The sequence below is a fragment of the Strigops habroptila genome, chromosome 1 (assembly GCF_004027225.2).
Source record: "Strigops habroptila isolate Jane chromosome 1, bStrHab1.2.pri, whole genome shotgun sequence".
NCBI classification, from domain to species: domain Eukaryota; kingdom Metazoa; phylum Chordata; class Aves; order Psittaciformes; family Psittacidae; genus Strigops; species Strigops habroptila.
In genome coordinates, this window is record NC_044277.2 from 118,158,083 (window position 1) to 118,185,802 (window position 27,720).

At 37.1% G+C, this 27,720-nt stretch overlaps 1 protein-coding gene across 1 annotated transcript in view; it reads right to left on the minus strand.

The window, feature by feature from the left end:
* Positions 1 to 20,556: 20,556 nt before the first annotated feature.
* Positions 20,557 to 27,720, minus strand: part of LOC115604085 (macrophage mannose receptor 1-like) — a 36,207-nt gene continuing 29,043 nt past the window's right edge. The window contains 4 exon segments of the mRNA XM_030476800.1: positions 20,557 to 24,058; positions 24,426 to 24,461; positions 25,667 to 25,834; positions 26,102 to 26,218. Of these exon segments, the coding sequence (XP_030332660.1) occupies positions 23,859 to 24,058; positions 24,426 to 24,461; positions 25,667 to 25,834; positions 26,102 to 26,218 (521 nt within the window). The 3' untranslated portion in view covers positions 20,557 to 23,858.

Genomic DNA, 27,720 nt, shown 5'->3' on the forward strand with positions numbered 1-27,720 from the left:
TATAATATTCAGCTGTAAATGTTCAAGCAGAAGTCTTTGTAACAACATCACTCATTGTGATGTTGGTTGGTATTTTAAGCCTTAATTATCAATTTTGAACTGTTACCACCCAGACAATCTAGGACTAATCAGTACCTGTAATCTCCCACACACTGTTCCAAGAAGTGCTTGCCTGAATTTTCTATTTAGTTCTAATTATAACGTCCTATATAGGAAACAGGAACAGCCTATATTTCAATTTTCTTTTCATCAAGATACCTTTTGAAGACTTAAAGTAAATAACTCTTCTAATTTTTGAATGTTTGTGCCCACAAACTACTTGTTTATCTTGAAGATGCTCCATACTGTATAACTTCCACTGTCCAGTTACTGAAAATCACTCTTGGAAAACATGTTTTACTGAAGCTATGCCTTTTAGAAAATTCAAGGTAAGCTAGAAGTTTACTATAAGAAATTACAGTACCAATAAGAAATTACTTTTTTCTTAGTTTTTTATATATAACTTCTATTCCGTTACGTGGAAGGATTTCAACCTATGTCTTCCAGTTCACAGTTTTTAAGAACAGAATGGATCATTTAGGATCATTACACAGTTTGGCATTAAAGCAGGAGAAAAAAACTATACCCAGAAATTTCTGAAATAAACCCACTGTGTGTTTGCATCCTAAGACATATTTATGTACAGAATCAGGCCCTATCAAAATCTTCATTTGAGGATCTAAGCCATCAATAGGGATGTTGTTTCAGAGCTTTGTTATCCCCACCTTTAACATGTATGTATCATACTTCCAGTGTGGATTTCTTTAGCTTCAGATACTTCACCTAAACTTCAGCACAATTAAACATCCCATATAGTAAAAAAACCATTACAAACATAAGCAGATGCTGACCATTATCATTATATGTAATCCCTTTTTTTTTTCCTAAGCACTGAGAAAAATGTTAGATGGCATTTGATCAAAAACGCCCTCCTGAAAGCCTATTCTGATATTTAACAACTTGCCATTCATGATTCATTTAATTGAATGAATATTGTTTTACGGCATCCCACAAAGTAATTTTTTTTTTAAATTGCAGTCATTCAGGAATCAGGTGAAAGCGTTGTGGAAGCCTGGGCTTCTGTACTGTTATCTCTGTCAGAGAAGATTATCGTCTTATGAAATACATATCACAGTTGGTTTGTCCTGATCCATTTCCCATATAATCATATTGATTAGTATTAACTACGCTACTCTCTTTTAACTCTTCACTAACTGCATTCTACAGTGCTTTTCTCTGCTTGATGTCTGGTGAAATGGCGTATAGATACCCAGTCACCCTGTTTACCTTTATTGAAATATTGAAAAAACTTCCATTCTGTGAAATTTCACCATACTCCAAGACGTGTTTTTTTTAAAAACAAACAATAATGGGCCAGAATGCTCTGTAACCAATGCTTCTGTCTAAATATATGATGTCTTGTCTGGCAAATGTAAAAAACATTTAACTGAAATAATTATTTGGTTATAACAGAGCAGAAAGCATATTTATATCAAAGTAAGGCACTACACTTTCCAAAGATAGCATACTAATATAGTTACTTGAATTTACACATACATACACTTTAAAAAAGTCTTATCTAGACCTTGCACCAGGGCTAGAATTCACTTTGATTTTGAGACACCTTTTGATAGTTATTACTGAGTACTTTATTTTCATACTGATTACTTTGGGTTTGATATATTATTAAATCTTTCTTTGACTGTAAACTGTTTTAATATTTGTGCTTTTTAATTTTTTCATAGATGTTGACTCTGTTTACGTACTAGTTCTCCTTGCCATCAACCTTTTTTTTTTCTCCTGTATAAGTACAAATAATGTACTTTATACATAATTTGAATGCACATTTATATTGCTCTATATAGAAATACAACTGGAAGAAGAGAACACATGGTACAAATGAGCAAATGATGTTCAGAAAATTCAAAAAGCAAAATACAGGATTTTCGACAAAAAAATTTTGTTATTTTATTGTGCCCTCTTAAATTTTTAACACAAAATTTCCTTCTTTAATGAATTCAGAATTAATGCTCTTTCTATTTAATAGGACATTCCTAGCTACCAATACTAATTCTTATTTTATTTTTAAAAACCTCCACTTATCCAGTTTTGTTTATTGTTATTTTCAGCTTTAAGGAAAGAACTTTTTTAAAGGATCAGCCATGTATATTTTGTTTAAAACTATTCATCTATACATACACCTGTATGGAATCGAGGAATTAACAGACACCTGTAGCCATCAACTTTTAGTTCAGTGGTCAATCCACCTCTATTCGTCACAGTGGCCTTTAATTTAGAACTAGGCTACAGAGATTTTTGTGAGTGTGGTAATTGTAATTTTAGAAAGCACTGAAATGCCAGCTTCAAAGCACTGTGCTAAAGATATGTTCTGCTTAGATTAAAAAAAATAATATTAAAATTATATTTATAAGGCAAACTCTTATTAGCTCCCATACCAGTAAACTCTGTAGTCTTGGATGGCAGTTCATGCTAACTATCTGCTGAGCAAGTGCTTGTACTTTGATTTAGCAGCTGGGGATTTATACTGAAGTGCTCAATGTGAGTAGCTTGGAAACATCGGAGACAGAAACTTTCCTGGAACTGAAGGTCTGCTACAAGCGAATTGTCTGCTTGGTATGACACTAGCCAAGTTTACTGTAGTTCTGCTTTTGCTGTGGTTCTTGCTTCCCTGCCCCCTTCTACGCACTTGGAAATAGATTTTGAGATATGCAAGAAGAGTATTTATCCTAATCCCCCGCTTCTCCACTGCCCTTTTTAAATGCACACACACAGAGGAATTTGGAAAATCATAAATGTAAAGTGTAACCCTAGTTTTCACAAGTTACTTAGATGAACTTAAAGTATTTATTAATAATTAGATACACTTGCTTACACTTAACAACACAGAATCTGCAGCCCAGTGTAAGGTCCAAAATAGCCAAGTAGAACAAGTCAATGGCTGGCACTCATAAGCTGGAAAAAGAAAGCCTAAGTGGATTAGTATGCAGAGCATTAGTGCACTGGGGTACTTTTAAAAATTAACTCTCTGCAAGGAGGTTTGTGGGGTTTTTAACCAGACTTTAATTTCAAAAATTCCTTCCCTCCCCACCCCCCCACCACCCCCCCAGAAATCCTGAAAAGAACTACAGCAGAAGCTGAGGCAATTTTATATCAGAGAAAGAAAATTAAGATTCTTCATAACCTAGTGGCAAAGTGAAAAAAATGGAAGTGTGAGTCTGTATGTACCTTCACGTGAAAGTCTGGAGAGTGGATACACCCAATGTACTGGATTTCCTCCCCACCTGTGAGTGATGACTCTCATTGCATTGTTTCTATGCCTCCTTTTGAGTAGCATGGAACTCTTCAACAAGCAAATCTTGCCAACTAAAGGCAATAAATGACACAGGCATATTGACTGTCTGCACACTGTGCTAACTGGGTATGTATTAATTCCAGTTTGTTCTCTTACTGCAGAAAAACGCTTCTCAGATACACCTTCCAAAGACTGTCTTTACTGTCATTTGGAAAGAGGGAAGTATATGCAAACCAGGGATGAAAAAACACACCCTGCTTTCTTTTGACACATTGCTTTGTATTATCTCTTCTTTAACACCTCTATAAAACTGAATTAAATCTTTGAGAATGTAGGTGTGTAGCTGTATGTTGATTATAAATCAATTATTTTTAAAACTACAAACTTTACAGTAAAGCTTACACCCTTAACCTGCCAACAACTCTTTGGTTTTGATTTGAATGTTTTCCATAAAAGCAAATACACACAAGATTTTTAACATCTAAGTGAAGCTCACTAATACCTGTACCTGGGCAAGTTACCCTATGCTCCCCCATATAGGCATTAGAGAGAAAGGCATGTTAAGAGGCAGCTTGTCTGGCCTAATCTAGAAAAAAATTTTGGATGACCAGAATTGTTCTCTAGCCTCTGCAATTATGATGACTTCCTTGACAGTGAAGAGAACTTGTAGAGATTTTCTTGTTGTTGGTATCTGTACTATCATCAACTGCATTTTCCCAATTAAATCCCTCCCTCTTTTTGTATGAATTCCCCCACTTTTTCCACCCAAGTCTTTAACAATTTTGCCACTTTCAAATATATTTGACAGAGGAGCAAAAATCTCAAAGATATTTAATTCCTGCAAAACAAGGGCTAGAAGAAATATTGTCCTAGTATGTACATGCAGGAAAGCTGCAGACATAAGCCTCAGCTATAGATATGAAAAAAACTAAGATAAACATTATGAATACCATAAACCATCTTACTCAAAATGAAGAATCCAGAGAAAAGATGCAAAGCGATTGGGCACAATCAGTTTTCATTACATTTGCTACTTTAATTTATAAAGGCTTTCCAATATTTTTTATACTTATGAAAAGGAATGCACTGATTGAGAGGCAGTATAACAGAATATTGACCACTAGAATGTAATGAAGCGATCCCTAATAAAATGCATCTGTGGGATTAGCAATTTACAATCTCAGGAAAAAATATGTCCAATTGCTAATTCAGAACTGGATTGAATTTCATTTGTTCAAAGAAAAAAACCCAAAGTTAATAGGGTAGGAGGTTCAGTGACCTTTCTAGGAAGTTAAAGCCAGAGCAATTCTAGTACAGAATTTGGAAACTACGTAAGAGAATAATTTTCTCTTACTAATGAAAAGAAATGCTGGCACGAACATCATCAAGAAAACTTCAACAAAAGATTTAACCCTAGGTTTAGCTTTTCTTTTTACTGTTTGAGCTACATTATATTGAAGATAATAAAGGTAGACATACTGTAATGATCTATTTGACACGCCATTTTACCACTGCTGCCCTCTGCTGTACGGAACACTTTCCAAGTGTTTGTATGTTGTACTAAGCTGGTGAATTATTAGGTTTAGAGATGGATATTCAAATGCATGTGGCACATTGCTCTTGTTTATTCCTTTAACTTCCAATGAAGTTTATTTGCAACAGAAGAATGTGGGGTTTTATTATGACTTAAAATTATCCACAGAAACAAATGATAATTAAAGATAATAGGATATATAAAAATATATTCTCAAATTTGATTTGTAAAGTATAATGACTTACTTCAAGAGATATTTTGATTCAGTTAAACATGTTGCAATATCCATGGCATTAATGTTAATGTCTTGTTAAATGTCATCTCTCAATGAATATTATAAATGAGGAGGCAGTAAGAACAGAAGAAAATCCAACATGAACAGTTGATGAATGTATTCTTCTCTCAGTACAGTTTGTCTCCAAAATTTCTCTCTCTCTCTCTCTTTTTTTTTTTTTTTTTAAAGAAAAAAACAAACCATCCATCTCAGGAGAAAGTGCTATTCTTACATGCTATGTACTCCCTGTAATAATAAACCTATTACCTGGGAAGATGTAACTTGCACTGCAAGTTAGCCCAATTACATTAGTGTGAGGTAATATACATTTGTGATACCCTCAAATGGATAGATACATGTCAAACTACCTGTGCATTTAGCTAATGAAAAGCATAGACAGCTATGTGATGCTTGTCACAGAGTCTTAACAATGCCAAAAAAAAAAAAAAGAAAAATGTTTTGATTTTCCAGCACAAACCATTAGGCTCATCAGTAATTTAGCCATAATTCATAAATGAGGCAGGATTTTTTTCTTTCCATGCATTTTATGAAGGATTCGTGGTTTTGTTGAAAATCCTGCAAAAGTCTATGGCTTTGGTTAATTTTATTCTGTTTTATAAAGCTCAGTATTTTTAATAACTTTTTGACTGGAATAAGCATCAAACTGCAAGACAAACCTTATGAAGAGAAGAATGGCAAGCAAAATGAAAGGAGTAACCCAAAAGACACCCAGAGCAGAGGACCATAGGGGCTAAGAAATGCACTGGCTCTAAGCAGTGTTTTACCTAATTTAGCATTCTATCACAACAACAGAAAATGCTGTTTTGACAGTGCATACAAGCCTGACACTGTCTGTGGTCTGCTCCTCTCACATTCCCAGCACAAGTAGTCACTACAGTTAGCTGTTAGAGGGTACATCCACGACTGTTGTCTCCAGTACCTACTTATAAACCTATTTTCCCACATTTTAACCAAATGCCCTCTTTATACTGTCTGCCTTCAGAAGATCCCGTGCTAAACAATTTCAGAAATTATCTACACACTGTGTAAAATAGTATTTTCTTTCATCCCTTTTAAATAATCTCCTATTATTTTCAATTAGTGTGCTGTAAAATTTGATCAATAACAGCTCTGTATCCATTTTATCCACAACATTCACGATTTTATAACCACCACTAATATCTCTATCAGCTTTCTCCAGTCCAGATTTAAGTATTTTCCTCCTAGCTTCTCTAAGACCATTACTCTATCAGTAAATTTTACTTGCCTTTGTACCCATTCAAACTCAATGTATTTCCCACTTCAAAACAATACTTGAGATGTGGATAGTTCACTATGATCTTGGATAGCCAAAACAATGTACCCCAGTGGTTTCTTTGTTTCTTCTTTTTGTTTGTTTGTGGTTTTTGGTTTTGTTTTGGTTTTTTTTTTTAATAGAACTAGCAGAACCATTTCTTTTCCTTATATACATCCGAGCAACTGCTTGTAGCAGGCATTTGATTTACTTAGATACCTAAGTGGTAGATAAACATAGCATGACATACACTAAAGCATATGGCTAGTGAAGCTGAGGGCAGGAGAAAACACACCTTTATTTCCAGAAGTCCTATCCCACAGCATGTTCATTGCAATCAGAAGTTAAAAGGAAGTGGCTCTTGCTGCTGACTTGAGAGTAAGCTCTAAATATGGATTCATGTGGTAGCTAGTTAAGCATTTTAAATTAATTTACTCAAATTAAAAATAAATGTTGCTTGGATTTACCACAGTTGCAGATGAACGATGAATGCATCCTCTGTTCCTGAGGAAAATCCTGTTTCTGACTAATTTTTTTGGTATCTTGGAGAGCATGCTCTGTGAGCCATTATTAAGTTCAGGCAGCACTCAGCTCAGAAAGTCAGAGTTGGTATTGCTTCCTGTTGAGTACGCCTTAGGAAAATCATCAGAACACTTTTGTAAAACTAATTATTTATAATCCAGATATTTTCTACAGAACTTCATGAATTTTAACAAATTGAAATATGACCTGAAACTAAATATGAACAGATTTAGTTCTAACAGATAACAGAGTTGGTGATTGACAAGTTTTACTTGACTTTCTCCAGCTTTCCTAAGGAACAGATGCTTGTTTGAATGACTTCTCTCTCTCTCTCTCTCCCTGAAGCACTTAATTCTCCCCTCCCTTCCTGAAGTTCCTATTGTTCCAAATGCTCCTTGTTAATACATATCTAACCCATTAAATGCAATCCTTCGTACACTTCAGAAAAATACCATGTCCCCAAACTGGAACTGTTAAATTAAATTGCTTACTTTCAAGCTGTTTACAGAGAAGTAATTTTCTTTTTAAGTTGCTGTCTTTCAGGCTTCAGCTAGCTCCATATAAACACTGCATACAGTCTGCTTTTGTTTTCTTCTGGCTTTTTTAGCAATATAGCACATTTTCAACATACAAATCATTGGAAACACCATTAGTCTAAAAGCAAAGAAATTAAGACAGTATATGTAATGACTCATGGGAAACATGAGTATATTGTCTTTATTTTTTGTAGTGACTGCTTCCAGCTGTTGTTAACACACCAATAATAACACGGGAATTATGTAGTGAGAGTGTTTATACATAAGACAGCAACACAGGATATCATGCTGACAAAGGGTTGAGAAATGCTTCACAAATAAGGGAGTCACTGCCCAATGGAGTTTAGCGCTGTTACTCATTGCCTCAGGAACACATTAAAGCTGCTTTAGGTATGACTAGTCTTATACTCTCCAAGATCAAGATCATACAATTGTAGAAGGGTTTGGGCTGGTAAATCTTGGTAAAGATAATCTTAGTAAAGATTATCTAGTTCCAACCCCCTGCCATGGGCAGGGACACATTCCGCTAGACCAGGTTGCTCAAAGCCCCATCCAACCTGGCCTTAAACACTTCAAGGGGTGGGGCAGCATCCAGAACTTCTCTGAGCAACCTGTTGCAGTGTCTCACCACCTTCACATTAAAGAATTTCATCCTAATATCTAATCTAAATCTCCACTCTGTCAGCTTAAAGCCATCCCTCCTTGTCCTGTCACTATCTGCCCTCGTAAAAAGGGCCTCTCTAGCTTCCCTGTAGGCCCCTTTTAGACACTAAAGGCTACTCTCAGGTCTCCCCAGAGCCTTCTCTTCTCCAGGCTGAACAAGCCCAACTCTCAGCCTGACTTCATGGGGGAGGTGCTCTAGCCCTCAGATCATCTGTGAGTTTTTACCTAAACAGAACTGCCTAACTAGGAAATGCTGGACACACATATAGATACATACTACCTTATAAATGCTTGCTGACTCTGTTGGCTAGGGCTGTAATATATCCAATACATTACTTCCACTAATAACACAGTTCAGGAAAGAGCTGCTCTGGAGTGAGCCAATGTGAGAGAAGACTAGCTAAATATACTAACTCCCTTTGTAGACTCCAGTTACATTTTCTTATTTGCCAGCATGATTTCAACTCCTCTTTACTAGATGTGGGGTAGCTGAACTGACAGGCACCAAGACATTCACCAAGACAGCTCACAGCAAGTGCTGTGAGCCTCTGAATCAGTGTCGTACATGAGAGCAGATGTGCCTTGCCATGGGGATTTGCAAAGTGCGACAGTAAACACTGTACTACATGCTAGAACAGAGGAAACGTTAGCAGTCCTAGATAACACCTAGCTTCTTGAGGATGGTAAATTTGAGTCTATACATCAATGCAGCCAGCTTTTGTTCTCTCAGCCTGCCCAAATCAGCCTTTTCCTGTATGAAGAGATCGGCTGATAGTTTTCTTTACAGTATCCCATCATGTTCCCCATCATCTGGAAGATGATCCACACGATCCCAGTGGCTCAAAGAGGAATCTGACCTTATCCACAGGTGGGAAACTGGAGAGAACAGTGGTACACCTGTACACTTGTCCCATGATGTTTTCTTTAAATGTTCATATGAAGTAAAGATTTTTGAAATTCAGTTTCAAGCCTTGGCTATAACTCAGATTGGGAACTCATCCAGGATATTACCGAAGACTAAGAATCTTAAACTGATAAATAAAGCATCTTCCTAGGTAATTAGTTTAATAAGGAAGCTATTTAATTTGAAAAGAATGGAGCTCTTAAATCATGTATCACAGTGGACCATACACAAAACATTAAGGATGACAACAGCATAATAAAAAAATATTATCAAGACAAAAAATTCATTTAGAGTTTGATTACACACTATTGTAAAAATATGGTAGACAGCTGCAACACTATCACTAAAACCTACTGAGCTTTCATTTTTAATTTGCTAATTGAGGCAATGAATATTCATTATCTCAAACTTGTAGCAATTCCGCAGTTCATTTGCCTGCTATGTGATTTTCAGCATTGCCATAAAAATCCAGACTAGCAGAAAACATCAAAGAAAACTGGTGGACCATGCAAATTTCCCTTCTTCACGCACTGCCTCTAATTCCCTATGCGATAACAAAACACTATATTGAAGACCCAGCTCAGACTTAAATTCACGTCCTTTTGAACAGGGAAAGCAACTGTCCACAAAAGATGTTTATCATTTAGAGCTCTATCGTTATTGTACCTTTCTCTAATTCACCACAGTTGAGAAAACCGGCTTTATATTTTTTGCTTAAAAAGATGGCACTTGCAATTGCCCGCTATTTTTCTACTACAAACATAAAATGAAGATAGAATAGTAAAAATACTGAATGTGCCAAGTACTGAAATGATAGTTTTGCATAATGATTGCTTAAGGTTGGCAATAATTATAGGTTACTTGCTTAATGGTTTAATAGAAAGCATTGGATTACAATCTAGTATTAAAAAAATTCTAATAAAAATAAAACTGTGTAATTAAATGATGACTGCTTTAAACTTTAATTTGAAAAGATTTCTTTATCCATACGTTATTCATCTGCCAAAAAAAATATTATAGTTATTTGTTACCACAGCTTTTAACCATGTTTGTTTCATTTAATAATACATTGCAGGACATGCCCAAAAGATAGCATCACTGAAACCTCTGTTGAATTTGTAAGACTGTGATGAATTTCACTGACAAAAGTGTTTGTATAAGCGTAATTTATGCCATTCCAAAACCAATTTAAATATAGAAAATAACTCACTGGTTAGGACTGACATTTGCCGTGAAAAATCCATCACACCAGATGTCTCAATTCCCTGAGACATTTTCTCAAGAAAGACAGATAAAGTACATCAGCTAGATACTCACAAGTTATTGGACTTGAATTCATCAATACATCTCATCTATCATGTCTATATAAGGCTCCAGTCCTGCCAGTCATTGCATGATGTGCAGCACAGAGCACCTGACTAGAGTGAGCAGAGCCTACACAAGAGCACAAATATACCCAGCTTACATTAGCCAAGCCTCCATGTTTAGCAGCAGTGAATTTCAAATAAATTTGTCAGGGAACAGCTGTACATGGTTACAGGCTTATTTACATGTAGATTTCTTAGTTTTGAATGTGATATTTAAACTGTTTTTGCTAAACTTAAGGGGGGGGGAGAGTTTAGAGTATCATTTATTGTGATATAAAGCAACTTCACATTTTTAAACTGAACAAAAGTCAAGCTATGTCAATGAATATGAAGGAGTCTATGCAGTAGACTGAACCAAGGTAATGAAATCAAACAAAGATAAAACTGGAAACTCGTTATGACTGGAAATAGTCAGTGTTCCTCAACTTTTTTAGTTTTCAGGAAAGAAAAATATAGGAACCAAAAAACAAGAGTGGGTATTCCGACAGAGATTTTTGTTTGGTCCAAAGATACTCTCTCATTTACAACCACGTTGTTTCCGCCCCCCCCCCCCCCAAACCCCAAAACCAAAACCCAAACCAATATCCACCCTACCCACCCCCCCAAAAAATATACGCACAAAATATATTCAAAGCAAACAGAATCCTAAAAACCTGCCCTGTGGGTTACTAGTATATTCATGTATAAACATGATTTTCTTTAACAATTTAACAGCTGGGCTTGACCGCCTTTTAAACTGCATCATGGCTTGGGTTTCACAGCTATGCAGTTAATAGCACATCAGGAAAACATCAATTCTGGAAGTTGTCCTATGGCTCTCTCCAACACTCCTCTTATCCTTAACATTCTCTATCTTCCTACAAAATCCTTTCTTTAGCTACTGTAATTATCTTCACACGTCCGATTGCTATTTTTTTCTCCCTCACTTTATCTACTTACTTCATGTCTGAAGACTGTCACAGGTCAAACTGTTACATAATGCAGCCAACGTTAAATATTTTGGACTATTTAACTACCTGAAAAACAAGAAATCCTGCAGCACCTTCCCTGCAACACGCATAGTCCCATTGATACAACAAATCCCTGATTCTATCTGTCTAGACCACAAGCATTTCCCCCTCCTTTTTTTCCTTAAATACAACTCATTTCTTTTTGATGGCCACTCCCCAAGACACTCAATTTACTTAATTTGGGCTCTAATTTGCCCCAACACCCAGCTGCTACAACTCTCCTCTTAGAAGAGTTCCCGCATCACTTACTCCACAAATAATCCATTTTGGTTTTCATAGAGACAAGTGTATATGTTAGCTATTCAGCAAGCTTTAAGTGTAGTTCTGCCTCCCTCGATGCATGCAATCTTTTGGGATAATACCCAGCTGAGAATTTTTTAGGTCCTGATCATTTCAGAAAAAAAGTTCTCAGTCTTGGACAAGATTCAACCAGAGGTTAAATTTACAGCAGATTTGTTGTTTCTTTGAAATAGAAGGATTAGAAAACCTTTGAAAGGGTAAAAAAATCCCAACCTTCTGAAGTCAATTTCTTCTCCCTGAAGATTTTTGCCTGTTGTTGTTAGAATGGACACTGAGAGGATTGTCTTCATTGAAGACCTACTGCATAATATTGGGAGATCTTGATTCAGAACAAGAGGTCGTACATTCTTAGGATACAACCAACACTGGAAATCATTCTTCTCTGCTTTTTTCAACTTGAAATAACTTTCCCTGTGTAAACTTCCTATCTCATATTTTCCTTTTATAACAGATATTTTAATTTCTGAGTGTTCAACACAAAGGAGAAGAAATTTTCCTTAGCAAATTCAAAATACCATGAAATGATGCAGAATTTGCCACAGATGTAAAGGAAAGCTTTATTCTGATTCTAAAAAAGTAATTCAGCTATATTTGAAGATTGAAAATTCTTCCTGAAAGCAAGTGTACTAGACATTCTATTATGCAGTTGAAAACAAAATGGTTATTTCTTTACATAATCTTTTCATGACTCAGCATGAAACCCATATGATATGATCTTTCTTTGTAGTTGGGAAAAAAAGTGACATAAAACTAGGAGTGTAAACTACTACATTAATTTAAAAGTTCCTATTATTACAACAAAATAGTCTTTGATTTAATAAGAATCGTAGTGTTTCCCACTCATTTCAAATTATTTTAATTGAATAACAAATATCTGGTATCTAAAGCAAAAAGTAACAGGTAAAGTACTAATGAGATAAAGGAAAATATAGTCTACCTCTAATAGATTATTTGCCTCAAAATTCCTATTTTTGTCTTGAATGTTTTACCTGTGATGAAGTTGGTTTTGTTAATATTTACCCATTCAGTAAGCATGTTTGAGTCAAATGAAGGGATAGCACCTTAAGCAGAATTTGTTTAAACAGCCTTTGTTGTTCATGAAAAACATTCATTTCAGTATGACTCCAGAATACCCAGTAAATTCTTCAATGTAATGTTTTAATCTACTTTCATCAGTCTTTTTGTATTCATTTTCCTTTCATTTTCTCCTACACAACACATGTTGAAGCATACAGGAGCTTTTTCAGAGTGGTTTTACTTGCCTATCAGTTCTGAGATAGATACCAACAATCTTGACAGGCTTACATCTTCTAAGTGTTTTCAAGAGATCAATACAAGTTTCTGCTGTATGAAGATGTATGAACTATATAAAAATTTCTTTCTTTCCTTTTCTTTACAACAGCACGCAGGAGGTAAAAAGTGCTGGTTGGAGACACAAAGCTTAACCTACAAAAAGGCTTCTCAGCTGTTTGAATTGATTTACAGTATCTGTGCAGGTATGCACATGTGCTTCCATAGAAGCTGTGGAATGGCTGTGAACCCTTTTAGACAGAGTGCTCTGTGCTCAGTTTGGCTTGGCACAATTTCCAGCCACCTGTTCCTCATTCCTATATGGTACAATTCAGTACCTAAGAATTTCTGAATGTAAAGGTGCGATCATATAGGTAAAAGTTGAGTAGATGAGCATTTTTCAAACCAAGGCTTTCTTAGGATAGTTAAAATCATATTGAACTCCAGGAACCTTTTTCAGTGGTGATCACTGGGAAGGTGGACCCAAATTGCTTGGAAAGCCTTTCTGATAGTCCACTGTGTACCCAGCGAAATAACTGTATGGTCATGTTAATAACTATGAAATGTGTTTCCTAATATATGCTTTAGAGGGTAAAACCCACAAACATTTTTGGGAGCAATAAGAAGAAGAAATACTTTGAAATAATGGTTTTGTTCCAATTCCACTAGAACCTTCAGATGAAATATTATACTTTCCACTTCCTATTACTCAGTAAGAGGGGGAAATTATTTCTTCATCTGCCCGGTTGCTGGAATTATGGGGAAAAAACAGGAGTGCTGATGGCAATTGATGTTTCTGATGATACAGACAGCTTTTCGATATCTCTCATTTCCACAAGAGTTGAAGCACAGCATTTATACATAGCCAATTACAGAGTGCACTGTTTATATCAGGAGGCTGTAAGTTTATCAGTTAAAATAAAGCTGAGGTTGATTTCCTTCTGAAAAGACTGCTGATTTATTAGGACAGCTGGCTTTGTCCTGCAAAGCCTGAGAAATGACAGAGATGACAGAACAGCAGAAAACTGAGGGGGGGGAATATAAAAAATCAGTGCATTACCTAATCAGAAGACATGCATTCTGAATAAGTGACATGGTGATTGAATGGATGGTAGTTAGAAGGCTTCTGAAAAGCATTATTTGTTGCCCTATCCTAGGTCTTTATAGGTTAAGCAATCAGCATTCTAAGTATCCTTAGATCTGAAGGACAAATTAGCCTGTTCTGTATTTCCAGCATAGTGCAGAGGTAAAGACAGTGCTGAAGGTTCATTTAGTCTCAAAGACAAAGATTGAAGGATGTTTTTAAGGTGAAAAGCAATTAAAGGCCCAGAAAGGAAATCTTGCAGGAAATAAGACAGCATATTTTTGAAACAAAGCTGACAGTACAAGAAACAGAGCTGGGAGACTGTTTAATGTTTGTTTCTGTTGCTGATAGTAGTGGGAAAATATGTAATCTCTTTACAAAATAATCAAGAGATATAGTGCAAGAATAGCTTGATAAGAATTGATTCGAAGAAGTCTTGCAGCCTCTGGTCTCTGATTAAAGCAGGTAGTTACCATGCCATTTTCTGGCTTTGTAATGTATGAATCACTTGTGCTGTATAAATATTTATTTGAATACAAGCTATTTGGCATAACCCTACATACTTGCTAAGTACCCAAATCAATAGAAAAACAATATCTTAGAGTATATTAAAGTCAAACACTCAACATTTTTCAGAACATCAAACACAAGGATTTTACTCATGTCCTGAGCTCCTATTAAAGCACGACTGTGGAAGTCCTCAAAATAATCTTTCAGTAAGCAGAGACAGAAGCCATTCCTGATGAATTATATTTATGACTTTTAGTGTTATAGAAAGTGTCTTCTGGTTAGTCACTAAAATCTGTCTCTACAAATGATTCTATACAAATAAATAGACCGTATTTCAGGTTTGTGCTTCAAATCCTGGAAAACTGCAAAGTAAGCAAGTATGGAACTTGAGTGTGTATTTTCTTCAGCAGAATACACATAGCAATGTCTTATGAAAAGCTACATTTTCTTTCCCAAGACAAAATTGGTATAAACTGTCAGAATTCCTGAGTAGCAGGCAAAGAAATGTTAACTGAATTTTTTACTTTAAACAGTAAAAGAAACACTTTGAAGAAATCACATCAATGGACACATGCAAGAGAGAGAAGTAAATTTTTTAGCCTTCTGAGATGCACACTATAAAGTATTTAATCTCTTCATGTCTCTGAAAGGACACTACACCTGCTTTTGTGAAAGCAGTGATGAACATAACAGTCCATTGCTCAAACATCCCTGTTTCCAAAACCAACAGATTACATATACAATAGCTGAGAGTTGTGTACCTTTTAGAAACATTTCAGGCATCTGACAAGTTGATTTAAAAGACATGCCATAGAGCCATATTCAAGATACTCAAGAACTTCCAGCTTACTCTTTAGCTGAGTGAAGCTCACTTCTTTTCAACCTTGTCACTAATAACAACAAGAATTAGTAGAACAAGTAGTACTACAGTGCCTCAAACCAGAAGTCCATCTAATAAATTGTCTTCTCTCTTTCTTACAGAGTCTAATAATGGGCACTTTCAGGAGTGTGCAAATAAGCATATACTGAGTAAGTCTTCCTTGCTACATCATCCTGGTTTCTCTGAATTAACAGTTTAGGAACCTCCTGAGACAGAGGTCACATTTGGACGATTGTATTCAGGAGCCGCTGTGGGCCTCCCCAGGAACATGGCAAATTCATTTTTGACAATATGCCATCCTATGGCAACTAAAAAGCTCATGATTCTATAGGCTTCCATAATATTTACCCTTAATCACTTTAAAAGCTATTAGTGCTTTTAATCTCATTGCATCCAATAACCCCATTGATAATTTTGTTAACTGTCACTGTGCATGTATTTTTAGGGTTAATTTTCCCAAATGCATTACTTCAACCTTCATAACACTAAATTTAGTTTCCATTTTATTATCTCATAACTCAGCAGTGGACAAACCCGCAGGTGTCCACAGTCCACCTCCAATTTTGACAACCATGAATAATTACGAGTTATCAGTAAATACCATCATCAGCTCTTGCTTCCAGGTGACTCAGGAGATTATGAATAGCACATGACCTATATTCTCCACATGTTATTGCATCTTTTGGTAGAGTTGTTAGGCCTAATTTCCCAATACGAAAGACACACTTAATCTTGGTCTAAGGTATCATAGGTGTTTCCTAATTCTTTCCTTATTGCTGTTTTTACCAGTCTACCTCGGAGAAAATTAGATTAACTGTCTTACAGGGCTCAGGAAATATGAAGATTGTTTTACAGACTGATGTGTTATTTGTGACTTGCTATTCCTTTGGCACTGGAGCTGTTTTCAAGGACAGGTTATGTACAAACAAAAATTTTGAGTTCTTTTAGAACAACTCCTGGGATATTGTTTCTTCTCCCCCCTCTCCCCACTCATGTATGTCAAATTTGAGGAGAATGTGATCAGTGTTACATTGACCTTCACCAAGCATATCACGAACAAGGCCTTGTGTTCTTGGTGTGGATTAACCTTCTGTTGTGAGTTTTCACAGTGATGTATGTGTACATGTCTGTGTGCATGACAGCCCATATGATAAATAAGAGTCTATGCACAGGTAACTGAAGTCTTCCACTATTACTGCTTGTTTTATTTGAAGCCTCTTAATCTGTTGTAGTCAATAGCATCTTAGTGAACAGCTGAAAAGAATGAAAACAGGAGAAAAGAAACACTGCTAGCAAGTACACTGATGCTCTCTGATGTGTCAGTCATTGCTTCTAAGTGCAACTCCATTTCACTTCTTGAAAAATCTGTAAAGAAATAAATGTAGCTCATGAAAGTCTGGGAAAACATAAAACCAACAAAATGGACATTTACTGAAAGATATTAAATGGACATTTACAGAAAGACTAGTGATGTGGTGAGATGCCCTCATCCTGACAGTAAGACAAAAAGGTTGGAAATAAAAGTGGCCATATTTATATCCCCAAGAGGGGCAAGTCTGGTGTGTAAACAAGTTTCTGAAAGTGAGCCAGGAGAATTCCTGTTAGTTGCGTCACCAATGATAATAAGCTAATGTTCTTTGCATTTTTGCAGACTTTTCAGTTTTAAGATTTAAAAGCAATTAACTGATCTGGAAAATGCTTCTGCAAGATAAACACACATTATTATCCCTTCATTAGTGAGGGAGACAGAGGCACGCAGGTTTTGATTTGTCACGTAAGGAACCGATTACCAGAACCAAGAGTGAATCACCCACGTCTTCTGTTGCTAATATTGTACAAACTGACCCTAATAGCGTAGATAGTGACAAATACCTACCTGGAACATTAAGGTGATGGTCCCATAAGACTTGTGACAAGGAGAGAAAAGAAAAGGGGGAAAAAATTGTACATACCACATTAGACTAGACATTAGACTAGAAAATGAGACAATTCTGGCTGGAGAGACACCAGGACTATCACATTCATCATCCCAAAAATGAAGCATGAAATCTGAGCCACTTTCCTCTCATCTCCACTGTAGTTCATTTGTTTGCCTCCAGGTTCTGAATCCCAGAGTGTTACCTGTTCTGTTTCACCCAAACCCTGCACTCTTCGGGCTGGCAGTCCCTCACAGCAGAGGCAGCCTGCCTTTCTCCGGAGGTACATCCCGGACAACTCCAGTAATTCACCTGGCACTTCGTTGCCCTGCAGAAAAACCAGTCTGCTGTCATGGTACAGATGTCCTCTTTGGCTCCAGGGCTTCTGTCAGCGTTTACTGCACTTAAAACAAAAAACACCAAACCAAAGCAGAAGGTGGCCCGGGCCCGCCGCCCGGCCGCAGCCCGCTGCTCGCTCGCTAGATGGCGCCGCCGGCTTCTGCGGGTGATGGCGCCCCGCGCCCGCCAGCCGCCCCGCGGCCGCTCCGCGCGGTCAGTTTTAGCGCTGTGCTGCTCTCGCCGCCCTCATCTGCCCCCCAGCCCCGGCCCATGAAACAAGGGAGACCCCAGCCCCAGTGAGCCTGGCTGGCTCCCATGGAGGCGGCAGGGGAGGTTTCCCCGCTCCCTGTCAGTGCGTGTAGGGCTGCGGGGGCGGTGGGAGTGTGGACGGAGCGAAAGCCAGGGATGGGTGGGAGGGAGGGATGCGGGCCGTGCAGCCTCCGGGATGGGAAGCAGGGCACAGTGCTCCCAGGCGCTGGGGAGCGCTCGCGGGTTCGAGCCCCCCGCTGCACGTTAACAAGGTGTAGGGCAACAGGCGGCTGTGTGCAATGCAGTGTGGGGCAGAAGAGGGAATTGGAAGTGCCCTTCACTCTGGAGCACTATTGCTTTGTGGCATGTGGCTCGCCATATTAGATCCTGGCATGTCTACCCGTGTAGTAGGGAAGATGGCTGAGTCACGGAGTCGCTGCAGGGTTGAAGGTGGAAGGGAAATCACCTGGTCCATGCCCTGGCACCAAGCAGGGCTGTGAATATCTCCAAGCCTGGAGACTCCGCAACATATCTGGGCAGCTTGTGCCGGTCTTCAGTGCACAAATTGGGCTCAAGTCTGGGTTCTTTTACTGTGCGAAAGATAGACTCTCCAATGGTCATTCCTCAACCCACTGGCCAGTCATGGGGGACACCTAGAAAGTGGCCCAGGATGGAGAGGACCCTTCCCCAAGGCATTCAGTTGCTTTGCAGTTCCAGTAGAAATAGAAGCTTACTTGTGAACTGTGGCTGGTCTTTGATGAAGCCCTCTCCTGAGTCCCTGGCTCATGCAGTACTGGAATGCCACTGAAGGCTTGTCATCTCAATGTCTGTGTGATCTTGTAGGAAAGACATTTCTCCATTTTGCAGCTTCTGCAAACCTACCTAGAACTTGATTCAGCCAAAGTTCAGAATAATTTAAACCATGCAAGTTCTGTTTCTATTAAAGAAGGGATCAAATCAGGAAGTTGAACAATTTCCTCTGGATATATAGCAGACTTGTGAACAAGGAGTTCTGAAGTTAGGAACAGTTGGGAACTGCTGAAACCCAACGGAGAAAACTAATGTTCAGTTAGGAAAAAAACCTTTGTCTCATTGTGCTTGAGTGCTAATGAACATAAAACTTGTATCATTTGTTCTAGTTCAAATAATCTTTCTCAAGCATTAAAGTTTGCAGAAGTTTCTTAAGTATTTTATAGAAGTGCTGAAATAATTACATCGAGAACTTACATTTAAATGTCTTTCCAATATATTTTATATTGGAATATATTCCAATATCTATATTCCATATAGATTTCCAAATCTATATGTGATAGATAGGTAGTCTTGGGAAACAGAGTGAGTTTTCTCTGGGGTATCCTACATATATATATAACCAATTAGGTAACTGTACTAACCAGTCCACTCCCATTGGCATAATCTCTTCATACAGTATTCACTGAAAAACTGTAATGTAGTACTTTGATCTCCTTCTAACATTTACATTTGGAACTTAATATGAAAAGAATATAAAACAGAGAAAGAAAATGAGGGGGAGAAGAGAGAAACCATCTCCAGTATAGGGCAGGCATAAAAGGCAAAAAGATTCAGGGGAATAAAGTCATAGAACAGTAGAAAAAGGAGGAGAATGTGGTTAGGGTCAATAATTTGTGCTTTCATGGGAACTTTTGTCAATGTTCTTAACATTTTCTTAAGAAATGCTATCTGGTTAGTTTCTATTCTGAATTAGTATGAAAAATAAAATCAACAGAAATGTTTTAATTTAACAGAAATTTTGTTTCCAAAAGTAATGGTTTTCAAGCAGGGGAAAAAAAAAAAAATCTACTGGGGCTGCTTTTGGTAACTGTTCTCTGAAATAGCCTGGAGCTATTGATGATAAATGTAATCAACGAAACGATTAGTCTGTGCTGTGCCAGATTGCATAAGATACCAATTAAGAATTGGATCCTGCAGAACTCAGTTACTGGGAGGTAATTGATTTGGGCTTTCTGTGTGTTAGTGGGAGTCTAGAGGTTCTCATCAGTCCCTAGGCTAGATCAAGTAATTGCACCCTAATGTATCCATTTCTCTGTGCTGACCACAGTGAGGACCTTGGGTGAGTAGTTTAGCTAGATATGCCTGCATTTTAGATAGCTACATTATGTGAGATGAATTCCATCTTCTTCAGATGTCTCAGATAGCTGAGCCTATAAATGAAAGAGATAATGGTGTTATTGCAAATGGTTATGATGAAAAATAAGGAAAATATTATGTGAAAATGTGTCCACAATTATTCTTCCTGCAACTGTTGAAACTAGCCTAAGACCATTTCCACAAAACTTGTTTGTCTTCTTCTTCTTAAGACGCAGTAGGGTTATTTATAGAAATGTGAAGATTAAAAGTTTATTGTAATAAGCAATTTACACCTGGATTCAGTCTTTATACTTTGTCCAAGTGCAAAGCTTTAAAATATGCAATTAATGACAAAAACCCTTAAAGTATGCAGGATACACTTTGCTTCTGTTTTCCTAAATGTTTAAAGTACTTAAAATACTCAAAAGACTAAAAATTATTTTTATAATTGTAATGAATGAATTTGCATGTTACAAATTTTATATAATTCATAAAGGGAATGTGTAAACCCCATGGCCCAGATCTGGTCCAGCCCGTTACATACAGCAGTTTATAAAGGTCAGCAAAGAGAAAAGTAGGCCCACTGATACCTTCTAAAGACCATAATAAACAGGCAGCAGAATATGAATTAATTAATGGACAATAGCAAGAAGAGTAATTGTTTCATGATGCCTTTTAGGATCCATTGTTTGACAGGTAACAGAAGGGTTTAGAGAGAGGACTAAGTTTTATCATTCTGGGTACTGTATTTACTGTCTCTAAGGGCTCATGATTCACAGCAATGCTACTGTGGGTCTTTCTGTTCCAACTTGAATGCAACCAGGTAAAACCAACCACGAGCAGCAGTGCCAGTGTTGTCTATACTAAAATTTTCCATTCTGTCAACAGTTCAGTCCATTGTGCAGCAGTAGTATCAGGTACAAAGTGTTCTAACAGATACAAAAGAAAACTAGCACAGAAAATGAAAAGATTAATTCTTGGAGAGTTGACTTTGTAATTGTGAGACACCAAATTAGTTGGAATTCCATACATCCCCCTGTTTTAACTCTGGTATTTCAAACACAGTATCATACCAACTCTTCTTTGGCCACAGTTGAAAAATAAATTTTTTCCTTTGGCTGCAGGAAGAGTAAGGATTCTGTATTTCCATTATTGAATTACATTTTTCTGTCACAAAATTACCACAGTATAGTTACAGAGGAGGTGGTGTGTCTTCAGAAACTGATGAGGAAAATCAGGCAGGAAAAATCCTACATGAGTACACTCACACACATCAGTATAAACACTTCTATTTGAAAACAGTGCTGGGGTGCTTTCTCCACTCTGAAGATAATTTAAACAGAGTCATTCAAGCAGTGTTTTTCTTATCCCAAGCACTGAACTGACAGTGCATTTAAGTACACGGGTCTTTTTGAAGAGAAGAGGGAAACATGCAAACAACTGACTTGTGCAGAAACACTGGGGTTTGGAATTAAGCATTGAGCATTGAAAGGAGTAGGAGTCTCCTCTGCCCAGTGCAGATTAACCAAGTGCAATCCAGCCCTCTTCTGTGTCTGAACAATGCATGAGGTGTGTGGCCAATGTCTTAGTCATATCCAGTATCAACTCCAAAAGACAAATACAGCGGCATCAGAGGGTTCAGACACATTGGTCTCTGCCCCTGTGGTGGTTCAGTTGTTTGAGACTCAGTAGATTGAATGACCCTTGCTTGCTATGGTAATACTGTTCTGCGCTGCAAGCAGTGGGTAACAACTGCAGTGCCTGCCTGATGTGAGCAGGTCTGGTCAGGGCTATGGCCCTCCTCTCAGCCCTTTCCCCAGCTACAAGTACCATTGCCCTGGCTCACTCTGTCCTGGCCTATTTTCACTGCTGTTCTCACCATAACGCACTCTGTCATTCTGTAAGAGGCACTTTGGATTGACCTTTATGGTGTCCCAGTATCTTGCAGGAGGATCAGCAGCATACCTTAGGCATAGCATGTGATCCTGTCCATTTCTTGTTCAGACATGATGTTCAGTCTAGTTACAAAATAACTTTACATTAAAAAGTATGTATACCCAAAGATTTTCATATGATAACACAGATAGCTAGCATGCAGAGTAGCCTGACTATTGAGTTCTCTGTGCTTCCCGAATGGTGTTAATACCAGCCCGGCTTTTCCTGCGTAGGCTCCTCTGGAGGCTATAGGCTTTAAGCTAGTCACAAGAATACCTGTGTTATGAGCTCCCAATTTTTACAGTTAACTTACAGATAAACAAAATTTAGTCTCTTCTGTTGTATTTTTTCTTTTTTCTTTTGGGAAAGGTAAATTTAATTTATCAGATTCACTAAGCAAGGCATATATATGGTAGGATCCAGCAACCTATACTCTTTGTAAGCATGGAATAGGAAAAGCACTTTCAATATTTACTTGTCCAAAAGGCAAGTATAACTATATATTTCCAGATATCTGTAGCAGATACCAGGAAACAGTTTTATCTCTAGTCATCTCCATGGGAAGCAGGTGGTGTTTTTCTCATTTGCAGAGTTTTCTGCAAAGTTCTCTCAGCTATTTCCTGTTTCTTCCTGAAAATAGCAGTAAGCGTTTCTTTATCACTGGAGTTAGTATTACAGGGCTTATTATAGTAATTTAAGGAATTTCTTTTTATCTCAGGGCTTTTATCTCTGAGGTTTAAAAAGTGTTCAAAGGATGTTAATTGTAAAGTTTACTTTCGGTTTACTTAATTTTAGCTCTATTTTAAATAACCTATAGGGTTTTTTTTTTTTGTTAATTTGGTTTACCAGGTCTCTTGGTTACGTAATGTAATACAGACATACCAGAAAGGGAAGAGCTGTACAATCTTTAGACATCTTTCTGTATCTCTGATTGGTGAAATTTCTTTACAAACTTAGCCAAAGGTGTGTCCATCCAGTAAAGGAGTGCAGGGGTAAAAATTGAAAGCTCAGGAGGAAACATGTTGGCGGGGGTGCCCCATATTTTAAGATAGCCCTTGATAAAACAACTGAAGTCAGTATTCCTACAGGAAGAGGTTACTTCCATTCTAAGTAGCTATCAATAGCATTTCTGCTTGGGAGGCTTTATTGTTTACTGGATATCTAGAAAAGTAAGTAATAGTGGTAATACAAATGTGTTCTCAGGCTGCTCCAGCATAGGCGCAGATATCCTGGTGCAGAAACGTATTCCACTTATTCCAGATACTCTCTTCTCTTTATAAGAGATCTTTAGCATGGTATCATCTTTTTGTCACTCAGAGATGGAGGCATTGTAACAGGTTTTAAATGAATGAAAATACAGTATTGTAAACTGTGAAGCTGAAAATCTGACATGAACAGTGTTTCCGATCATAGCCTAGATAACACCGAAGTAATACAGTAGGAAAAAAGTGATTTAAAGAACTGAGTATAATGATTTCCATTGTGTACAAAAAGGAGAATTTCTACATTAAGTTAAATAAAATAATTTCACACAGTAAATTTCTGTCAGAGTTTCTCTGTAACGCCTCTGGAGCCAGCTTTTCAGCCATGCTCATTTATGTGAAAAATATGTGTACTCCCCAAACTAAACAAAAGGAATTCCTTTGGAGGGGATTTTGGAGGGAGTATATGTATGTATTTACAAAAATCCACTAACTGTATTTGTGAAGGGAGGAGACTATATCTGGGTAGGAAAATGCAAAACTGACGTAAGATTTTTGTTAGTTGGAACATACAGGCATTTTGTCATTCTACATGGTGGTATGTGCATCTTTTTCTTGGATATCCACAGTTGCTTCTAGTCCACTCATTGTGGTTGAACTTTGTAGCAGGTTTTGTCTTTTCCTCCTCAAGTAGAAACAAATTATAATTCCAGCTCCAGCTATTGAAAGGGCTATAAGAATGAACAGCCAGATGATGCCAGTGGGAAGTACTGTCTCCATTTTCCCTTCTGTAAGTGGATAAAATGATATCAACACCTTCAATTTTAAGAGATTTCAGAATCCAGTAATAAATGGGATTGCTTTAACCGGAAATCAGACAAATGCAATATGCATGTAGATTTGCTGTTCAACACTTATTTCATGGGCTTTTTTAACTATTCAAACAAACAAAAAAAATTAAGTCTCATCAAAACCGGATTTACATCAGAATAACCTATATTTCCTACATCTAGATACAGATTAAGTTTATAGACTTTTTATTTTTAAATTTTTGTTTTAAATACTCTCAAAATGAATACCTAGAAATTATGTAATTATATTCTTGTTGTATTTGAGCATTTCCTTATAATTCAACTTAAAAGGAAGCATGCTTACCTATATCTTCTCTTGACATCTCTGTGTTTTCAGGAGCTTTTGGAAGGAAAAGAAAATGTTTATTCTGAATGCTTTAATTAAAATTAAAAAAAAAACAAAAAACAAAAAAAGGCAATTTAAACTTCCTAAGTCCAGATGTTCCTGACAATTCCCTCTAAATCCACTTACTGGTGACAATTGCTTTCCCAGGGACGTGGAGCTAAGTATGCATAAACCTCTAATAGGGTGATTGGCTATTTCATTCCAAGAACGTCTGACCTCCTCAGCTGAGATACCATACAAGACGGGAAACTAAGAGTCAGAATTCTGTTCTTTCTAAAAGTGTTTTCAAATATTTTCATTTCTGAGAAACTGCCCACAGGATCCTTACTCCTTTTAAGGTGTTTTCTGAAACATGAAACATTTCTTGAATGGATGTCTTGAGTGTTAGAGATGTATCATGAGCGTTTTACTTGAGCTGAAAAGGATCTTCTATGAGTTTAGCCCCCTCTGTCAAGAGACAACCATTCTGTGTGGATGTGTTTCCTGTGGTAATTGCACTTCCTAAACTTAGCAGGTAAGGGAAAGGTGAACAGAAATACGAAGTTTAACCAAACAAAATGTTCATGCTCTGGACCACTTTCAGTTAATCTTGGTTGGTAATCAAACTCATGCATTTTCTTGCAGATTATCATTTTGTGTTCAGTATATTACCAGCGTTTTATTACATATATTTCTATCATACTGTAGATAAAAAGTGCCACAAAAATGTATGTTATCTTATTCCTCTATGTCTAATACATCAACTCAGAGGACAGTAATGAAAAGAATCACCAGTTCCAACATTTCTACAAGACAGAGTTTTCATTGCACTCATCAGAACAAGATATAGCTTTTTTATTATATATTCAGCTGAAATCAAACAAAATGTTGCTTTTGAGCTTAGTCTGTGTGATATTTGAGGGAAAAGTCTACTGAAAACTGTGGGTTTATTAAAAATGAGTGGTCTTTGACCATTCTTTTAGCTAAACATCGGGATCTAAAGTATTCATGATGGCTGCATGGGACTGTTGGTAATTTTACAGGACTTGTGGGAGAGGCAGCCTTCTGAGGGGCAGTCAGAAGCCATGTGGGGCTTGTCAGTATTTAGGCAGGTGAATCCTGCTATTAGGGTCTATAGGTTTTGCACACATTTTTACATTATGCAATGAAAATACATTATCAGGCATTATTTACCTTAATGTATTAGAGATATTACTTACTTTTTGGTTTTTTACAGATATATCCTTTTTTGAAAGAACAGATGTTGGTGTTCCAGAAGCCAGACAATGCATACATTTCTCCACAGTCTTCCTGCCTTTTGTTTGAAGGTTCTCCCATTTGCCAGTTGACAAAATCCATTGCAGATTTGTCTGTCCATACCCACTGTTCTAATATTTAAAATGAGCATATATGTATAAAATACAAGGGGTTAGACAGAATAACTTGTGATGAGGAAAACAAAAATTTATAACACAAACAGGTCATTAAATTTTTCAGGTACATTTCTAAGCATATGTAAACATGCTTTGAAATAAACTTCGTGTATTTTTTATTTGTGTGTTTTTTTCCAATATACAAAATTGATTTCTTTTTAATATAATATGTCATCGTTTTGTATGATATGGTAATGTATAATCAAATACTGAAGATATTACCTCTGTCAGTTTTCTTTAGTCCTATCCAAAAGTTTGGTGATTTTCCATGAAGTATCATAATGGTGTCTGCCAGAAAGTTTACCTCAGTATAGTCTCCTACTGATACCAAATTAGCAGCTGAAAAAATATTAATAACACATCACAATGTTGCATTTTGTCACAGCTGAAGTCAATAAACACATAAAAGATACACAAAAATATGTAAAAGACACTGATTCTTGCATGTAATATTCATTAGTCTCATAGTTATTATATCACTGCATTGTATTTTGAGCATGATTGTGAGCTGTATGGATGCAAGTGGATCCACAAAAACATGGACTTTGTTTAGCCTTTGGTATTTTGGAGAAGAAAAATTGATGTCCTGCAACACCATTTGGACAAGCCCAACAACCACCCAGAATATGGTGCAAGTAGACTAAAAGTGGTACATATGACATAGTCAACACCAAGCATGTTGCTACTACAGCTGTATCACTCCCCAGTGGCTATGCAGCATTTTTAGCAGTGCCTGATGTTATGTACTGCAAGGGTAGATAGGATGTGTAAGGCGCCCTTACGCATTGCAAATTACACACATTATGCATTACAAATACACACAGCTGTGTTGGGGCCTTAAGGAAATGACCACCTTCCTGGTCTGGCCAGTGGGTAACATGTAGGCAAAAGCGTAGAATTAGACCAGCCTCCAAATGTGACCTTTCATGCTGGTTATTAGTGTGCTATTTACATTCTGTAGTAATTTATCTTTCTATAGAACCATTTCAGGAATTCTGTTGTCACACAGCTATAAAGTAAAATATCTTGCAAAGCTACTTTTTGTGTTTACCCAATCATACGTTTGTGTTTTCATACACATGAGGAAACATCCTACACATTAGCACTATATGTCTGAGTGATACTTTTAATCAGAAGAGAGAATACAAGGATTTCTTGCAGCACTTCCCTATGTGTATGAAAACACAGAATTCTGAAATATATGCTGCATCATGGCATTTATCACTGAACAGTCAGGAGAAATCAGAAATGTGGAGTAAAGTGTCTTTTCCTCTCCCCTAATCCACATATGGCTCTTCTCTCCAGCTCGCAGACAGCAATGGGGGCTGTTCCAGTGCAGAAGCTGCAGGGTTGGGGGTGTTTTACTGGTTCATGAGAACTGAATGACTCCTCCATCTCGTTTGTTGTCCAGCCAGTGCGATCCATTTAATAAACTGTGTCCTGGAACTAACAAAGGCAACTTTCCTATGAGTTTGTTTCTCCTATTTTACATTGTGTGGGGATTCCCTCTTGTTTGGAGAAGGAAAAGAAAATGTTTATTCTGAAGTCTGTGTCTTCCTGGGGACTGTAAAAGTGTTTATCTCCCTACCCAATTACTGATATCTATAAAACTAGTAGGAATTTAGTATTTTTGGGATATTCATAGTTCACCTAGTATTTGAGATACCAGACACATCTGTCTCTGACAAAGTTTAGTTTTATTGTGAAAAAGCATTCTCAGAAAAGCAAGCTAAAAATCATTGTTTGAAGTTTTAAAGTAATTTAGAGATTTGCTTAGCAATATCATCCATTCTTTTATGTGTTTAAATTACATCTTCAATCTTTCTAAAAAAATCCCCACA